The sequence below is a fragment of the Numenius arquata genome, chromosome 4 (genome assembly GCF_964106895.1).
Source record: "Numenius arquata chromosome 4, bNumArq3.hap1.1, whole genome shotgun sequence".
NCBI lineage: Eukaryota > Metazoa > Chordata > Aves > Charadriiformes > Scolopacidae > Numenius > Numenius arquata.
The window spans coordinates 23419140-23439533 of NC_133579.1; the positions used below are offsets into that span (position 1 = coordinate 23419140).

Sequence of the window (20394 nt, forward strand, 5' to 3'; positions counted from 1 at the left end):
TGTGTAGTGCAAAATTTCTTGTCTATTTTAGTCTCCTATTTACTGAAGTCTTGGTACTGTATTCTTCATTCAGGGAACACTCACTTGCACCTGGATCCAACCTAAATATTCAAAACACCAAACTCATCTGTGGTGGGTTGACCTTGGCTGGCTCTGGCTGCCAGAGACCCACCCAGACGCTCTCTCACTCTCCCTCCTCAGTGGGGCAGGGGGACAAAATAAGATGGAAAAGCTTGTGGGTCAAGGTAAAGATGATGTCCCAAAACTCATGGGATCATTTACCTGGTGTGTGAGCCAATAACACATAGAGTTGAGGCATTAGCTCTTTATTAGCAGTTCTGTGTGGAAATGGGTGCTAGGGTGTATCTCTGCAAAGCTAGCACGCCCAGCACTGAAACAGTCATCCATTTATACATTGTAAATTAGCATAATTAACATATTCATTGTTTATCAACTTTTTTCTGGTTCCTTTTTCCTTATCTTGAAGCTGATTGGTGTAAAATGTCCTCGTCTTCAATTAAAGGTACAGTGTCTCTTAACTTTACTACGCAGGCTCAGTGGGTGAGGGTATTCAAGTGGAGGCGGGTACTCTGACATTTAGAGGAGTGGGTTTTCATATCATAATTAGTTAAGTTCACCTTAAGGACACATTTTATGCAGAATAGCAAAGTTTCTTGGGCAGTCAGCCCACTGAAGTTTCTGCTACCTCGTTATTCCTTCTATCCCATTGCCTTGTCAAGAGTCATTTACCCAAATGATTTACAGCGTTACAATCATAGAGGTTTGGATATCAAAGAGAGGGAGATCACTTACCAATTACCATCACAAGCAAAACAGACTCAACTTGGGGAAAATTAATTTAATTTATTGCCAGTTGAAATAGGTTTGGGTAGTGAGAAACAAAGACAAAACAACAAAATTCCCCCCTCCCGACAGCCCTGGCCTGTGGTGAGTTGGTTGGAGGTGGCCATGTCTCCTGACAGAGAGCTGGGGCAGCTGCGCCTAATACACCATCCTCACTCACCTCTTCATCTGGAGTTAAGCACTTGCCTTCCCTGACATCGGTTTGCCAGCGTTTCCGAAGTCAGGTGTCAGTGAAGCAGAGCACTACTTACATTCAGCTGCAACACAGTTGTATGAATTGGTGAGTGCCCTCAGCAGTGGAATAGCTAGAGATGCCATGACTTTCATGTTGCTTTCCTTTCAACTTTCAGAGCATACTGAAAAAATAATAGTATCTTTGGATGTAATACCTCTGAGCCAAAAATATCAAAGCACTTTACAAACAGAGGATTTAGTTATTCAAATCTGAGGTATTGAGCGGGATTTTTACGATCTTCCAGTGACAAGTGCCTAAGCCAGAAATTGAGCTGAGATCTCAAATTCCCCAGTACGGGGATCTTTCCACTAAGCCCTATCACCTGTGTGAATAATACCCATCCACACAGGCTTCAGCTGGTGGGTTGGATGGGGCAAGAGAGCAAATGAGCTTTTGTTGACTTCAAATCTCTGTCATATTGTCTTTTTGTCAGGTTTTTTTTTTTTCCAATTTGTCTCTACGGTTGACCTTTGAGATCCAGCCAGGAAGACCTGACAGCAGTGTTTTCACCGTCTAGTACAACAAGAGCAATTAATGTTTATAACATCTTATTAATGGTTGTGTCCTGGTTTTTCAGATTAATTGTTGGAAATGGAGTTCCAAATATCACAGTCTCATTTACAAGTCAATGAAATTATTTGTTCCTACAAATATAATGTAGTTTAAAATGCAGTTGTGCTACTGGCAGGCTTACATAAGCACAAAGCAGATGCTCAGTTGTCAAGAAACTTCTAGCTTAAGTTGTTTATGCATTATATGAATATTTCTGGATGTTGTGTGCATACACATAGTAAATTCAGCAAACCATTTTTACGTGCGTGCAGATTACTGACAAAAAATAAGCATCATCATAATTCAAGATTATAACAGGTGACCCCTAAACCATTCTGGAAATCAAACAGCAGCATCTCTTCTACTGTTGCCTTCTTGTTTGGTTCAATTCTGAGTTACAAATAAGAGCTTAAATTTCCTATCAAGCAAATGCAAATTTTGATACTTAAAATGTGTGGTTTATATCTTTCTGATTTTCTAAATCAAAATCTATTTTCTATAATTAAACTATTTTAAAACTTTATTTTAATTTTTAAATAAGGACACCTCTGTGGTTATTCTATGACCAGAAGTTCTGGGAGCTGCTGATTTTGAGCTCTTGTGGACTCTTGTGCTTTTTAGGCTTTTTATGGGGGTTTTGGGGGGGATTGCTTCCTTTTTACTCTGTTCCCAGTTTTGTTAGTGAAAAGCACCCTTAAAGATAAAAACTTAACAGTCCACAAACTCCATGTAAATCATTATCCTGAATGTTTTACTTTCGTAGTTGTAATGGAGACAGGGGGAAACCTGCAACAGGAAACTTCTGTGCTTGGAAGAAAACTGCATGATTTATAGCAGATGTCAGCAATTTATAAATGCAAATTAGAGTAACATATAAATAGTGACTGTATAGCACTTGCGTTTTTATTACTTTGTGTATGACCTTTTTCAGAGTAGCAATTATTTTCCATTAGTTCAGTTCAATTGGAAAAAACAATGGTTAATGGACTTAGAGTCCTGGGTCACTGGTGATAGAATTAGACAGTTTTCAGATTTATGTAATTGCTGTCACATGCAGCTCCATAATTTGTCACACCAGCTTATTTCTGGTGGACTTTTACCAGTCACCTCTTCTGTGTTTTCCTTGAGCTGTGTGGTAACACTGTGATCCAGGGCTCCGGGGTGACCTGCAGAGCTGGCTTATGGCTCGACAGGAATGCAACTACCTATCTTTGACCAGTGAAACTGTGGGCTAGTGCTGGTCCCTCTCCTTCGCTCAGGATCACAGGTACTTTAGCAACCTCCCATAACCTCCACTTTCCTGAATATTTGATGGCTGCTTTGTGTTCTTCCATGTCAGTTATGGTTCTGGCATAAATGCACACGTTCTTTAATCCATTTGACAGGACCAAATTTAGAAGAGGGGAAGGAAGCAGAAGGACGTAACCAAATGCAAAGTGACCTGTAGCGATTAAAGCAGGGGATGCTGCAGGCAACATAGGGAAATGTAGTCCTGATAAATGATTAATCTTTATGACTAGAGAAATGAAATAAACAACGTAGTCTTAAGACCATGTGTGGAAATAAGCATAACTTGAGGGAAGTAACACAAGCTTAACTAACCGGTGATACGTTACACAAAAGCATGTTTATTTTCACCTTTTCTTCTTTATTCTGTGCTTGTATTACTTTGTCTACTCCTTTTGTCAGGAGTATCAGAGGCAGACATCAAAGTCCTAGGTATGTGAGTTTTTGTGGGAATCTTAGGATTCTGTTAAGTCTTAGGAGGAAAAAGAGAATTAACTTTGAAGTAGTTTATCATCCGCTCCACCCTTTTTTCCCAACTCTTCTCCTTCCTCCTCCAAGGGAAGTTTCTTTTCTTGTTACAAATGTGTCAGAAAGCAAGGACGGGTTGGTTTCCTCTCTATTTCATAGTACAGTGTGACAGTATAAATTCACTTCATGAGTAAGCATATTTCCGTATGTTTGCTTTTTACAGGGAATGCTCCAGCAGAGAACACTGGTGGCAAATAGCTTCTTCAGCTGTCACAGGAAAATTCAAAGAAATCTGCCAGAGAGAGAGGAATTTGGGGGGTTCTTCAAGAAATTTTCTAGATATTGTGATATAGCAGTAAAAAAAAGGCTGAATATATTCAACCAACAAAGTCAACAGTATACTCTTAATGTAGGTACTTTTCAAATGCTTTAATATATAAAGACTTTATCTATAGTTATTGAATGGGAAAGACAATCAGCAAGAAATTCCTTTCCTACAAGCTACACGGAAAAACAAAAATTACCTTACCTGTATCATTTATGTAAATTCTAATATCATTCTAAACTAAAACATCCAAAACTTACACAGATAGCATAGGAGAAGTTTGAATTTCCTTCTTGTAAGAAAGTCTGAGTAGAGTACGGTTCTTGTTTGAGCTAGCTTGAGAAAGGAATCGGAGTTCAATGTTGCAACTGCTATTGAGGCCCAATTTACTAGTTACTGACAGTACACAAAGACAAAGATGGTAGTTTAAATTGGAGAGTGAAAAAGCACCCTCATTTATTCAGTAGCTCCTCAGGCTTGCGTGAAGCTCCTGAAAAAGTCCTGAGGATGGGTCTAAACTGAGGAAAGTTAAAGGCTGTATTCAGACTGACTGGGCATTATGTAGGAGATTCTTTTGGGAAAAGAGTCTTGTCAAAAATTAAACAGATGATCTTCTCAACTTTACAGTACTTGCCTCTCATTTAATGTTGTACTAATCTGTTAATACTAGTTAGCATGTGATAGTGTAGTTAGAAGGCAGAATGTTCTATTCCTTTTTGACATGTATGTAAGTTCAAAGTTTCTTTTACCACTTGTTACAGAGAATCTTGTTCATTTATCAGGTTTATGCATTTGAGAGTTATTTGTCAAAACCGATCTCACTCTACATCATTTGGTTAAGGTTGATTGCACATGTCAGATTAGAAAGAATGGTAAATATTCTTTTTAGATGAGTAACATTGATTGGTGGCATTTTCTCTTTTATGTAGATTTATATGAACATGTTGTCTTGTCATCTAGGTTCAATAAAGGGCTGTTCTCAATCCCCAATTTAGCTAACACCACTGTACCTAACAGCTCTGAATTAATGTGATTTGTCAGCAGCAATGGGCCACAGTGATAACCAGAACATGCTGCTACATCTTATTCTGACTGATCTATGAAACAGCATTGCCCATTTATTCTTTTGCGCAACATAATAAACAGTCCCTGGGCTTCTACTTTCATGGCAGATACTGAGCAGCTGAGACCTTCACTAATTTACACAATGGTTTATCTTTTCTCCAGTTGACTTCAGGGGCAACTCAAGAAGCTGTACCATAAAAATTAATGGGTTCAAACATACTAACGTGTCACACAACGGAGCAAACTGTGCATACTTTGCCATTAATGTTAGTCACAATTAGAAGGTGATTGGGGCACTCGCTGTACAAAAATACATGTACTGTGTTAGTGTATAAAGGGAATGGTTTGCCATAGTACAATGTCATAGATGTATTCCAGCCATTTCCAGGAAAATGGTCTAGAGAAAAGATTTTTCCCTCAAACCAGAACTTCTAAATGTTTATACTGTTCTGCTGGGTTCCTGTTTTTTGATCACTGAGTAGAAGTGTACGTTATGTTAATGGCATTTTGCCTGTTGCATGGTCAAATTATGTCAGTTGTTCTCTTGAATATACTTAATTATGAGCCAGCCACCTGCACTATATCTTAGTATATCTGAAAGTTTCTGTATTGACCCCGTATTACCAGATGGGTTTAGGTTTGGTGAAGACAATACTGTTGCGTGGTAACTGTGTGAGGGAAGTATTTCAGCGTCCACAAGAGCAGTTCCTCAAACCTTCAGCTTCCTTTGTGTTGCCTGAGGGTTCTCAAATATGTGCAGCATCTGGGCTGCAGGTCTGTAAGTCTGCTGCCTGTGCCAACTTCTGAAGGGTGCTACAGGTGTGGAGGTACATGTCTGGTTAAATGCATCTGTGTATCAGATCAGGAGATTATAACATCTGCTTTGTTAACATACAATGGACATGTGATAGGAAGGGACAGTAATGACACTGTAAACCAGCCATGTGATCAACTCAGAAAAAGGGTTAAACACCTGTGATAGATGCAGCTGAGAGGGACAATATTTGTGATATACGTCTTTTCCTCAAAGATCCTTCTGATCCAAGTATCTACCAAAGGCAGATCTACCAAAGGGAGCATCTGCGAGCAGTAGCCACTTTATTTGCCATCTCACCATAGTAATTCTTCTGAGAGGTATTTGTTACAACCTTTTATTTCTTGTTGATTTACATATTCATGGAGGGTCCTGGGGTGAAGTTGGGATAAATTGTCACTGCCATGTGTGTGAAGTGAAAAGTATATGTCTGCACTCTTTATTTTTTCTCAGTTAGATGTGTGCTTCCTTCCTGCAAAAGAAAGAAAGCCTTAAGAACACATGCTTGTCTGTCTTTCGAAGTCTCTAGAATTAGCTTGTCATGAAATGTAAAACTAATGTGTAGTTGTAAAAACCACTGCCAGCATTTTCCTCACTAGTGGCTGATGGCTAAGTAGATTTAGAAATGAAAGGGGTTATTATAAAGTGATTACTGAATAGCTAGGTATGTCATTTCAAACAAGCAACTAAAATCTCTGTTGCAGATTCAGAACGTAATCTTGTTTGTATCATTCATACTTAAAATCTGATTTTGATTGTGGAGGAGTAATCATGTAATGTAGGTAATTTGACAAAAATATATCGAATGATGTTTTTCTTTCATTCCTTATTTAAATGTATTAGAATTTAAATGACTCACCATTCAGAATATACCTATAAAATGACAACAAGATAAATATTAGATTCAATTTTGTTGGTTCAGATTTAAATTTTACTATAAAGTGAAAAGTTCTTATCAGCTATCTCATGAAAGAAAACATTGTATAGAAACTAATATGTTAAAAATACTAGTAACTTTACAGGGTGTTATTGATGATTAGAAGGGTGTTATTGATGATTAGACCAATATATTTTGTGACTGTGAATGTCAGCCTGAAGACATATGCCTCATGGGATGAATTGGAGAATAGAAGATGAAAAAGTGAAGGAAGCTGTCTCATGCAGGATTATATCACTCATTCATGTTTCTGTATCCAGTGTTTGTAACAATACATTACTAAAAGCTTAAATCCAATGCCTCAACTGGTTTCATGCAGCAGCTACACTTATTTTTTGTAAGAGGTGAGCTGATGCCTTGGATACTTATTAGAACATGCTTTCAGTGAATCTTCTATAATTGGCTAAACATCGTGGCTCTTTCCCAAGAATTCCTATATTTTTAGCTTGTGTTTCAGCTGGAAATATCACAAAAAGAATTCTCCTAGTGATAAGCTGATACTGGTACTTACGATCCTTCCTGGAAAAAGTAGATCTCTACTGTATCTCACATTTGAATGTGAGGAGAAGTGAGTAAGGATTGAAACTGGCTCATTTTAAGAACTTGGCCTGCTCATTTTACTGACGTGAGCTGTGAGTATGTATTTTACTGTTTTCTGAGCTCCCACATTTTGGAACTAACTAATTCTGGCCACAAAGTACAGAAAAACCTGTTGAGTGCTATGTTCTGCTGGATTAGAAATGAGACTGAGAGTTAGGATTCCACAGCTTTCCCTGATGCTTTGTAACCTTCAGCAGATAATTAATTTCTTTTGAGCTTCAGTTTCTTTGTATATAAACTAGAACAAATGCTATTGTCACACCATATACAGATACATAAGGTTTAACTACACAATACTTCTGAAGTAGATGGTAAAACAAAATCAGTGGAAGCATGATCTTGCATCTGGTTCCAAGGTGAAGAAGAATGGTGTTAGCTGTAATCTTACTGACAACAGGATAGTTTGGGAGATGCTAGCTTTGCTCGTTTGCCCAGTAGACTGCTGGCGTCTCTTGCAGGAAAAAGGAGCTGAGTATAAAGCCCATGCCGTAAGCTTTCTTCCAGTTCTCGGATGCTGGGACATGGTTTAGTCTAGAGATAGAGAACTATCTGTGGTGAGGTTGCCCTGAGATGTGGTTTTTTATACTTAAGTCTTGTCCTGTTGACACCTTCCCTCTGTTGTGACACTGTGGATGCTGATCACTTTAGTAAAGGTGCTGGGGGAAACATGCAGGAAGCTTATTCGCACCTCTCAGTGTTCTTAAGTGTGCAATAACTTAGAAGGGTGCAGAAGGGGTCCCCACAGGTTACTGCATCCTGATAGCTTCAGGGTGTATACACCCTTGTGTTCATCTTCCTTCACTGGTATTTTGACTGTGGAAGGCAAATTAATATAATTAAAATAAATAATAAAAAAAAAATTAAAAACAATGTCATTAAAAAGAAGCCATTTCTTCCAGAATTTGCTCAAAGAAAAACAGACATTGTCTAGTTTTCAGCATATAAATATATATATATATAACTGATTATTCCTTCCTCTTTTGGATTGACTATCATTTCAGTTTTGCTGTCTCATAGTTCTTTCTCTCATTAGTGCTGAAGCTCTGCAGGGTTTGCATCCCAACATTTTTTAAAGTGTCATGGAGTACATTTAGAAGACTTATAGAAGTGCTGCTTTTCTATGGGAGGCATCTATTTTTGCAGAAGGGGGGATATGTTCTTTTGGAAATGCTATTAGCAAGTAACTTGGAAAGGCTGGTAAGAATTTTAAATAATGTCACTTGAAATCTTTCCAGGAGATGCTGGGTATCGTCTACGGTTATTTGCTTTTACCTAAATAATCTTAGTAACTGTTGCTATCAATTTCCATGGCTGCTCCATGAAAGGAAGTAGTGATATCCCAGATGAAACCAGTGTTTCAAGTTTTTTACAAATTTACAATTGTTCTTTGCTGCTTTTAGCATTTTTGCTTGCTGCCACAACGTGCTGTGTTCTTAGATATGTAATATGGCCAACTTCTAATTTGTGCCTCTTTGCACCAAGGGTTGTTTCTGGATCTTTGACAGCTTTGTGCAGACCAGTAGCTTGGTCTTTGGTTTCACTTTAAAATGACTGTGACATCAGCAACATCATATTAGAATTTTGATTTTGCTTATTTTATTAATCATCTGTCCCTTTGTTTCTTTGCCTTCTCTTTGTTTGATTCCTTTCTTTCATAACCCAAATAATGGAGACTAAAGTGCCCCTTTTCTTCCTCTAGTCCTAACTAAAAAGCAGTTCTTTATATTAACAAATTTGACTGCTCCTTTGGATTTGAGATGCAGCTGTGTAAAACCAATGTGTTTCTATTGACCAAAACAAAAATGTGTTAAAAGGCTGAGAAATTACACCACCCAAAATCTTGCCCATTGTTTCTTTCCTTGCTACACTCTGCAGTTTCTGGTAAATTGGAATTCTAAAAGCCCTGATCTGTTACCAGATTTGATAAATCATGTGGTATTTTGAGCAAAGAAAAGCTCTTTTTGAACTTCAATCTGTTGTTGAAGAGCTCAGACAAAGAATAATTACAGTATAAAAATCACTCCATCACAGTTGAATATGATCTTTCACAAAACTGTCTGCCCAAGTCTGCAAACAACCTCAAATTGTTTGGAGTCATATATAGATTGGATATCAAATCAATTCAAATAAGGACAAGCCAAATAAGTAAAATATTTTACCTACTTTCTTGTTTGGTGTTGACTGTAGATGTACAAATCTTGAGATCTATTTTCTAAAAGCAAACCAAACATTGTTACTTTGATGGCAACTGGCTCATGGGGTATATAGTCTGTTCCCCAATAGATGAAATGATATTTCACCCCCATAGATGAAATGGTATTTCATTACCTCATGATCTGCGCCCCTGAGGCTTAACGTAATGTCTAGATTACCGAGGAGCAGCAGAGTATCTCTTCATCTGGAGAACTGTAGAGCGAGTAGAGAAATCTGGCTTTATAACCTCTACAGGTGGGTTTTTACCAAGTGAGGAGAAACATGGATGAAATATGGTGAGCGTAAATATATATAAACTAAGAGTTGTAATATCCATTGTTTAAAATGTTTAAGTGTTTAACGTTGTAATTTCTCTGCAGGGAAAAGCCAGGGAAAAGCAAACTACTCCCCATGTCTCCTCCTCAGCTGTTCTGTTTTGTTCTTCCCTGGAATGTCCTTCTGATTCAGTAAAGTTCACTGACAGCCTGATCACTTTTACCAGTGCTGATGAACTCTTAAAGCATGCGTTTGACTTAAAAGACAAGTAGCCTTGTTTGAAACAAAGCACATGTTTTTAATTGTCTGCTGAATCAGATGTGGCCCTGATTTAGTGTGTTGGAATCAAGGCTACAGTTTGTATGTGCTTATGGCCTCCATCACTGCAGTATGCAAGTTCCTTGCCAGGTGTTCATGAAATTATATGCAACACTCTCTGATACTGATGCTAGAGCACTGTGACTCCACTTTACTCAGAGGGAATTGATGTGAAAAGATGTTTAGTAATTTGAACAAGACTACTTAGGCAATCTGTGACAAAGCCTGTACACTTAAATATCATTAGTTAAATTTTGTGTTTAAAAGAGCTGTAGTAGATAATATCTTCAATCTCAGATGCTTTTGGTTTCATCTTAAATTTCCACATTTTCTTGTTCTGTTCATCCTTTACTTCCTTTAGAAGGACAATAGAGTCCAATCCCAAATTTAAATCGAGTTGTGATTACAGAACCAAACCACAGTAATAGTTTTCCTAGACAAGGAGTAAATTCTTCATTCCTATTGTTCAGATGTCTTTCAAATAGTACCTAACGCATACCAGATGTCTGCGACTACTGCAGTACCATGGAGTGACAGAAAATCGTCATTCTGTTCCTTTCTTCATCTCTTATTTCAGTAGGTCTGTGGTGAAAAGACAAAACTTCCAGTCCGAGTTTTCCTCCTAAACCCAAGTTTTGATGATCAATGATAGGATGCTAAAAATACACCTAAATGTCTCTGTGATTCTGAAATTGAGTTTCTGAAAAAGCATTGTACTTGTGGTAAGAGGAAAAGTGTGAAGTTCCAGAGAAATGAGCTGTGAATTGCAGCTGCAATGGAAATTGATCCTGTCTGTCAGTCTCTGCTCCGTATTCTCAGGAAAACAGAGTGGAGCAGAGAAGGATCCACTGCTTAAATGGGATGCTAAAGTGCCAGGGGCTAGAACTGGGCTTGCTGGTCCCTCAGGTCAGAGCTGCAACTGTCAGACTTCACTGCCTGATACCCTGCTGAAGCTGGCAGAAGGAGACCAGTATGAGAAATGCTGCAGGCGCCAGCAGGGGAATTGGTAAGAACTACCTGGCTAAGCTTCAGACATGACAGGCAGTGTGCACCTTTGGGAGGAAAACATCTTCTCTTATGAGTTGGTAGGCCTTATTTTCCCCATTCGCCTCATGATTTGTACCAGTGAGGCGTAAGAAAATAGCTGGAATACTGAGGAACAACAGAGGCTCAGTTCATCTAGAGAAGTGCAGAGCGAGTGGAGAGGTCTGGCTGTGTAACCTCTCTGCAGGTGGGCCTTTGCGAAGTAGGGAAAAAACAAAGGTTTGGCAAGTAGCTGTTGTGGAATGAGGTGTATATGTTCCATATAATATAATATAATAGTTATGGCATATTAATATCCTTATTCATCTTCTACTCTAAAAAATGTGATTTCAGTTGTGATTAGCACTAAGAAATGACACTCCTCTATGTAGCTATCCCTTACCTGGTGCAAGGTAGCAACAGCAGACCATTGCTAGGGTAACAAGCTTCAAGTACTGCATGAATAGTTAGTGCAAGTGTCATTAAGGCAACAGCAGCATCTCTATAGAATGCTTACTTTTTCACTTAAAGTTGGGCGCTTACCATGGGAAGGTGATAAAAAGATCCTGTAGAAAACAAAATCAACTAAATGAAGTCCTCATGCTGTGGTAATTAATTCATCTTTCCCTTTTAAACCATAGTCATTAGCTGTCATTCTTTTTCTGTTGCTTAACAGTGTTCTTCCCCAAGTATCCTGCATTCTTCGTCATGAAGAGCATATACTTTCCAGTGTATTGGAAGTGATGTACTGTGCTCTCAGAACCGTATCACATTAAATATTTCCTCTGGGGTATAGAACAATACCTCCAGAGAAGCTCAGTACTAACTTGATCAAATGGAAACTTCTTTTTCTGTCTTTTGTTGCAATAACTGCTATTTTTCATGGCTGTTTTGAGCCACATGTTTTTTTAATCCAAAAGTTCCATTGCTACCTTATCCTTTTTTCTGGTTAAAAGTAGACATGTTTCCCTTTATCTCTTTCCTACTTACTGTATGAATTAACTGAATTTAACCAAAAAATTGACATGTACTTGAAGTGTATAGATCTCTTATGACTGAGAACTCAACTGTATAGAGCAGATGAGAACTGATATTACCAGGTCTGTAATGAAGTCATGTCTGATAAATGAAGGAAGTGCATTATTGGGGAAAAAAATAAAGCAAATAAAGTAGTGGTACTTCAGGAATTTTTGATGAAAGAAATAATAAAGAATCATCTATTCCACTAAACATGTCTATGTAGAGAATTTTGAAGTGAGGTTGAGGACTCAAAGTGGGTAAATCCTTTGGGGTATAGGCCTGTATCTTCAGAGTCTTTTTCATGGACCAACCTCTCTGGAATACTCAACCTCACTTTCTCAGTGGACATCCCCCATAAACCATTGGTTATCCCATCTGGTGTATCGTATAAGATCTTGCTTTATTTTTCCTCATATGTCTTACTCTGCTGTGTCACAGGGTTTTTTATATCCTACCTCTCCCTTTCTTTTCACTAAGTGCTGTCATTGGTTGACACCTTGACTGGTTGACACACTATGCTTACCCCACAAGGGGGTCATTAGGGCCCTATCAGTTGCATAAACTCTGAATGAATGGTAAAGAAAAAACAGATAAGAGCTGCATAGTTATCTGATACTGTAGATTACGGAATCAAGTCAGGAACCAAAGCAACCAGGGTATTTTCCTTGTCTGATGAGCTTTATCCTGTGAATATCAACAAAAGCTGTATTGTCTCCCATCTTCTACAATCTAATCTCTTTTTTCCCTTGTCTGTTTTGTTAGAAGTGAAAATGTACCTGTCATTCTCATAGCAATGACTTCAAGATTTAACTAGAGGGCTAACTTGTACTTTTTATTAAGGTAACGTGACATAAGAAAGTCTCCCTCCTGGGCAGAAATCTTGGACAGGTTTTGATCCAGGTTTTTGTGGGGTTTTTTTTGGTTTTTTTTGTACAGCCACTCGATTTCAGTTTTAAAATGCTACGAATTAGTTTTATGTCTCTAATAAAATGATTTCTCAGCTCTCCTGTGAATTTTCTGATGTGCCTACTATGGAACTAAGCAGGCTGTTCCATATTCTTGCAGCTGGGAACATTGTTCAGCTGCTTAATGTTGTATGTCAGAGTCACCTCAATTTTGTTGATTTTCTAGTCCTATTTAGCCCATTCAGATAGCATTACAGGTACACAATACCCATCAAATGTCCTTTGCTATTCATAGTCTCACCTAAATGAAGAAGTACTCAGAAGCTGGTATGACACCAAAAAAGTGACAACTCCTTTTTCGTGAAATTTATGTCTGAATTATGCAGAAGTAAATGCTTAAGAAAGACATGAAACTCTTAGAACTTGCCAGTCTTTGAGGTTTGTTTGTCATTAATCATAATTGTTGTAGCAATAGAAAGTATCCCAAACACTAGGATTCTTAGCTGGGGTGTTTGAGTGTGGAAGCAGGTAAATGGGTCTATTGTGATTTATCCTTGGTGAGGACACTTTTGTCAGTCTGTCTAGTCACTAGGAAGGAGACCAGGATTAGATCTGTTAATGAATTTGTTTTGCTTTACCGTTTTGTTGCCAATTGGCAAGTATTCTGTATTGCTAATCGACACTGCTGGGTAGTGGCAATTAATTAAAAAAAAAAAAAAAGCTGGAGGATTAGAAAGGGAAAAAAAATACCCTCCTTTGTAGATGTTAGAGAGAACAAGCAATTTCTTAACACCTTTTCTTCAAGGAGTTAAGATGAATAACATCTTTGAACAAATATTTCAAGCATGCAGGGATTTTATTAAAAAGTAAAAAGATGAAATCCTGTGTAAATTGTTTAGAACATTCCTAGTGAAGACATGTTGATTAATAAACATAAAAGAGGGAAGATGCATATTAATTTGTTTACGTATAAGAAGCTTCTAGCTCATTAAAAGTCTTCTAAGCATTTAACTAGTGAAGCAGTGGATAAAACCAGACATTGTCTTTAATCTTGTTGAGGGCTCCTATATGAAAAAACCCAGACTATTGCTAAATATATTTAATAGCTCTATTAATGACAGTGTTTTGAAAATGTGTGTGTCAACTCAGTGGTTTTGCTGTAATGCGGTGGAAATTTGGGTTCACTTTTCTTTCTTAATTGCTGGGACCAGTAGGACTGAAGAAAATTTAACTTCATTAACCACAGTCTTTGGTTCTTGTATATAGAGAGCCATAAGTTCTTGGGTATGATTTTATTAGACGTGATTTATGGACAGTTGTCAATTGGATAGCCCTAGGAAAGCACAGATGCAGTAGGATATCGGCTGATGCGCCTCCTGTTGTTTTCTTTTGATTTTTTTTACTAAACCACTACAAAAAATGAGGTATTTGCACTGTTTATTTCAGATGTGGTAAAAAAAAAAAAAAAGCTATTAACAGCTAATGTTTATGGGAAGAGAACCCTATGGACTATTTTAAAGGAATTGGAATATTAACTTTATGTCCTGGCCAAATGGAGATCATGTAATTGCATTCAGTCTAACTTAAAAACAAATGAATAAGAAGTAGCTGAAGAACCACCTGACACTTTTTTTTTTGTATAAACGGTCCTGGGAGAAAATCACCACGTATTTGCAAGTTTTCTCTAAAATTACCTTTTCTTCTTAGATACTTGTTTTGTGAAGTTTTTTGCTCTAAAAGTGTTAACACAAATTAATTTGTAAAAAAAATATTTATTTTTTGCAATCAACAGATGGGTAAAATGTAAGCGTTATTTAAACTGTATCATGCACTTTGAATTTAAGCATAAAAACTTTCTGGTACTTTGCTCTTCATTTTCAAAGACACTTCTCTCGCTTGTTCACACTGTTTTTTCCTGATTTTTCAGAGACCTGTACTTTTATTGTCATTTGCACTATGAAAGATAAAGCAAAGAATTTCTGTTTCTGCTTATATGTCATATTTACAGAACTGTATAACTTCTTATTACTCATATTACTTACTATTATTATATGAATAAATGATCATTCCAGAATTATGTTGGTAATTTTGCAGATCCAATGCGTGGGCCACGAAAACTAGAGGTTGTGGAGATCAAATCTAGACAAATCACTATTTGCTGGGAGCCATTTGGATATAATGTCACACGTTGCCATCGATACAACCTCACAGTCCATTACCGTTACCAGGCTGGAGGACAAGAGCAAGTGAGAGAAGAAGTAAGCTGGGATACAGAAAGTTCACATCCCCAGCACACAATTACTAATCTATCACCATACACAAATGTCAGCATCAAATTAGTACTAATGAATCCTGAAGGACGAAAAGAAAGCCAAGAACTTGTAGTACAAACTGATGAAGATGGTGAGTTTTTGTATTTACACGTACATATACATTGTACATGCATACTACCTGACAGTCAATACACTTACACACTTTTCTGTGTAAGTGCATGTTCTACTTTCACTAAAGTCCGTAACAGATTCTCCACTAACTTCACCAATGTTAAGGCAGGAAAGGGTCTGTTAAGTGTTACAGTGATCTTTTATGTAACCCATAACATCACACATCATATAATCATTTCTTCATTAAACTCATAACTCGTGCTTGAACTGTGTTCTGCGTCTTAAAAGTTCCAGTATCAGTTTGAAGAAATTTTACATGACGGTCCACAGTATTCTCATGTAAGCTTTTCTATTGAGTGATATGTTCAACATTAAATATTTGTTCTTGATTTGTGGTTTCAATTTCTCTAGCTTTGGCTTTCCAACCACTGGACACTGTTAGTTGCTTATTCAGACAATATATTACATATACAGACACTGAAATATATAGATATTCCCTTCCTTTTAGTAATTTTTAGCTAACATGGGGTTTTCAGATCCCCCCCTTTTTTTTTTTTTTGAGCAATAATGTAACTTGTGAGTGTCCTTTTTGAAGCATGGACAGCAGAACTGGCTACTGTGCCTCTGTAATGCTCTAATAATGTTGCATGAAGAGGTTATACTATCCTCCTAAGTCCTTGATGATATTATTATGATTATACATGCAGAGAGTTTACTGGAGCTCTCTTAGCTACAGTACCAAAACGGGACTTCCTTGTTGAATTTGTCATGCACCAGGAATCAGTTTCACCCTTCCAGAAGGCTCTGTTCTGAGGTGTAGCCCCTTAGTGCCCTCTGCAAGTGTACTTTAGTTTTTTTGACCTTGCCTTTAGCCATTTTAAAATGCATACTGTTCGCAGAAACCTTACCAAATGACTGGCGTTGCCTCCTATAACAGATCTGTCCTTCTCCCATTTTTATCATCTGCAAGCTGAACAGGAATAGCTTTATGTTTTCTTCCAGATCAATGATAGATTTACTGCAAACATGCTGGAAAGATATCTAGAAAGAACTTCAGCAATGATGAGTTCCGCTTACAGTAAATACTTGAAGTCTGTCATTTAAGCCTATTAAATCATTGAATATATGCTGTATTGGTTTTGTGTAGTACTAAATATATGAGGGAATAAATTAAACAATTTAGGAATATGTAGTTGCTAATGCAACAAATTTGACATAGCACAGCTAACAAAAAATTGTTTAATTAGAAATAATTTTGCTGTCATCCTCTAATTTTGATTCATTTCAATTATAGGATGACAAAGATAAAGTCTGTTATCTGGTCTGTTTATGTATTTTTTCTAAATTTTTATGTAATATTTTCTTACTTCTGGCCCTCTGGAACTTTATATTATTCCAAGACCTATATTAAAAAACATGATCAGTGGTTGAGAGAATACCTTGGTCAAAAATTATAACTTTGTAGTATACCGTACACTTTCAGTAAGGTACATAAATCTGGATGTAACACAACAGGGTATACTGACCCGAATAATCATCATAATTTTTCAAATCACACAATGATGTAGGTTGCAAGGGACCTCCAGAGCTCATTTAGTCTAACGTTTTGCTCAGAACAGATAGAGCGAGAGCAGATTGCTCAAGGTCTTGTACAGTTGAGTTTTGAGTATCTCCAAAGGTGGATGTCCTACAGACTCTTCAGGTAACTTCTGCCAGTATTTGACCTCCCTCGTGGCATAACTGCTCAGTTCATGGCCTTCAGATAAGATTTTCTATGCAACATGTGACTTGTCTTTGCAAGCTAACTATTCTAGTTCAGTGTGTTGAAAGTAGACCTTGTTATTTCAATGCTTGTCCATTTTCATATATGAATGTTTAATGTGTTTTACACTATGAGACAGTAACACTATTGATAAGAAGGTGTCACAAGTAGGTATTATTTACAAGAATTTATATTTGAGATATCGCCTAATTCCTTTTAAAAAGCTGATTTGTCCTTTATTTTCATCAGTAGTGTTTTATGGGAAAAGTGTGATGCTCACTAATTCCTTTTTACACTGAAGGTGACATATATGTTTCCTTAATGGCACTGTCTTGTTAAATTAGTCATTCTCCTCCTGAGCTACCCTGGTCTTTGCTTCAGTCTTGGGGAAGTAATAGTGGGATGGTTTTTATGCCTCAACAGTGCAAATATTAAGCAGAGTGTCGTCTTCTGAAATTTTTCTCAAAACAGCATTTTTTACTTTTTTTATCCATTAGTCCCGAGTGCTGTGCCACTCGAATCCATTCAAGGGAGCACCTTTGAAGAGAAGATTTTTCTTCAATGGAGAGAGCCAGCGCAAACATATGGTGTGATTACTTTGTATGAGGTACCTAGCATTTTGCCATGGTTTAATTTTTATGTATAGTTTTGATTTTCAAAAGTGCATAATTAGTAAGAAATTTTTTTTTTTCAGTTTATGTAAAATGAATCTTCTTTTCGAAGATAGTAGCACTTACAAAGTAATAAAATCAAATATATAAAGTAGGAGTGAATTGTGCAGGACCCACAATGTTCCTGGGTTATCAGCTTTAAGAAAACTGCTATTTTTAGAACCATGTGATATAGCATTCTATCCAGTAATGTGGATCAAATATTTAAAAGATTGAGAGACAGCTCTTAGTGAATTTTTGAAAAAATAGGAGACATAACAGAGTGGTGACAGTCAACATCACATTTAGATAAGACTCATTACAGGAAGCCTATTGTAATAGAAACAAGCAGGCATAATTAAAAAAAATCTAGCATTTTAAAAATGCAAATTCAACAAAATTGTATGTTGTTAGATGTCTAAAAATCACTGCTTTTCATCATGTGGAACCTCTGCCTGAATACCTTTTAGAAAAATTGACAAAAGACTGCACAGATTAAGCTGTCAGACAGTAATCACTGTTAAGCTTCTTACCTGACCTTACTACAAAATTGGTATTGAAATGCTTTGTTTAAAAAAAACACCTAAATGAGATACAGTGTAAAAGAAAAGTTAAATTGAATGGTAACCTACTGATACTGTTTTGAAAACTATTTTATTGTAAGAGGATAAAACGTTATGAAAAAGCATGAATTGATTTTTTATAAAGCTAACTACTTTCCAACTAGTTCAACAGTTGCCTATCTTCAGGGATCAGAATGCTTTAGTTAATATGTTAATATTTTTATTGATGTTAGGCTTTATGTATGTAGGAACACACATTGGTGAATCATCTTTCTACTTAGGAACACGCATGGGTGTCTAATTGCATTGCTGAGGAGTACATACACTGTTGTCGTGGTTTAACCCCAGCCAGCGACGAGGACCATGCAGCTGCTTGCTCAATCCCCCCAGTTGGGATGAGGGAGAGAATCGGAAGAGTAAAAGTGAAGAAAAACACGTGGGTTGAGATAAAGACAGCTTAATAAGAAAGAAAAAGCCACGCACACACACAAAACAAAACAAGGAATTCATTCGCCACTTCCAATGGGCAGGCAGGTGTTCAGCCATCTCCAGGAAAACAGAGCTCCATTACACATAATGGTCACTTGGGAAGACAAAACGCCATCACTCTGAAAGTCCCCCCTTCTTCCTTCTTCCTCCATGTTTATATACTGACCATGACATCACATGGTATGGAATATCCCTTGGTCAGCTGGGGTCAGTTGTCCTGGCTGTGTCTCCTCCCAGGTTTTTGTGCACTCCCGGCCTACTCGCTGGCGGGGCGGTGCGAGGAGCAGAAAAGGCCTTGACTGCTAAGTAGCAACCACAGACATCAGTGTTTTACCAACACTATTTTCATCCCAAATCCAAAACATAGCACTATATCATCTGCTAGTAAGAAAGTCAACTCTGTCCCAGCCGAAACCATAGCAACTGTATACATGCAGTTCATTCTTAAATGTATATACATACATAACTCATTGTCTGAATGGGAGTTGTGCAGGTGGATTCAGAGATGAAAAAGAATAGCTTGGCCAGACTTTCTAAGGTATTCAGGACTGTGCAAGTCTCTGAACGTCAAAAGAACCTAGCATTCCAACAGTGAAGAGAACGTTGAAAAGAAAATAAAATACTGGTATCTCCTTATACTGTTTATTTAATACGCCTCAAAGCAGAGATGGAGGGAGCAAGGCATACAGTTAAATCAGAGGCTTGATTTAATTATTTTTTAAGATACCAACAGACTGATGCAATCAAACCATCCCTTTTTTTAAGATGCCAACTCAGTCTGATCAGGTGGCTGAATGTGAGTAGACACCTAGTTGCTGAAAGTGTGTTTGTCAATACTTTTTCTGCCCTGATATTTGCTTATAAGCCTAAAACGTATCACAAAGTTTTTATAAATTTGACTGGTAAACTACCTGGAGGCCAACAAATATACATAGTAAATCCCAGGGACATTTTACCTGCTTTAAATGTATACTTCAAGTGCAACATAAAAGTATACTTCAGGTACACTTTAGCAAACTAAAGTAGCTCACAGGATAAGATCCAGACACATTAGATGAAATTTAGGTACCTGTGTTTTATAAGTTGATTTAGACTGTCCATAATGTCTCAGTAGGCACCTTTCTGGCTGATTGTTGTGCTGTCAAGGTAATGCATCCAGCATATCTCCAAATCACCTGGGCTTGAGAAGCGAGGTGTCGAGCGCCTGCCTATGCCTTGGTGCAAGCCAAAGCTAAGATGAAGAGTCATCTGAGCCTTGGCTGTGTGCATATCAACAATTGTGATCTAAAAAGCATAGCCACTAAAGCTGCTCTTACACAAACGTATGCCATATTTGGTATGTTCATGAAAACTATGGTGCTCATGGCATTCACCTTTCAGCAAATGACCTAGCAGATGAGCACTAACCTGGTAAGGGGGAGGCCTGGATAGGGTACATTTCAGCCTGAGGGATTCCCCAGTTCATGATAATCTGCCTGCAAGGCAGTGATCTCGGGCACAGAGCTGCAGCAAGGGGTGAAGGTTCCTTCCCATCACTTGTTACCTACCACTGGGCTCTACACAACCAGGGGTGGAAGAAATGTAGTGCTAGAAGGAAAACAAGTACAAGAGTGCCAGGTACTTCAGTCTAGAGTTGAAGATAAGCAGCTTGAGTAAAGCAGCAC

The 20394-nt window shown here is 37.6% G+C and overlaps 1 protein-coding gene across 4 annotated transcripts in view; it reads left to right on the forward strand.

Annotated features, from left to right (window-relative positions):
• The window catches only part of PTPRM (protein tyrosine phosphatase receptor type M), a 481541-nt gene that overhangs the window by 239809 nt on the left and 221338 nt on the right, over positions 1–20394 (forward strand). For all 4 annotated transcript variants that reach the window (XM_074146330.1, XM_074146332.1, XM_074146329.1 and 1 more), the window contains exons 8-9: positions 14977–15285; positions 17526–17635. In XM_074146330.1, coding sequence (XP_074002431.1) covers positions 14977–15285; positions 17526–17635 — 419 coding nt within the window. The remainder of the gene's footprint in view (positions 1–14976; positions 15286–17525; positions 17636–20394) is intronic.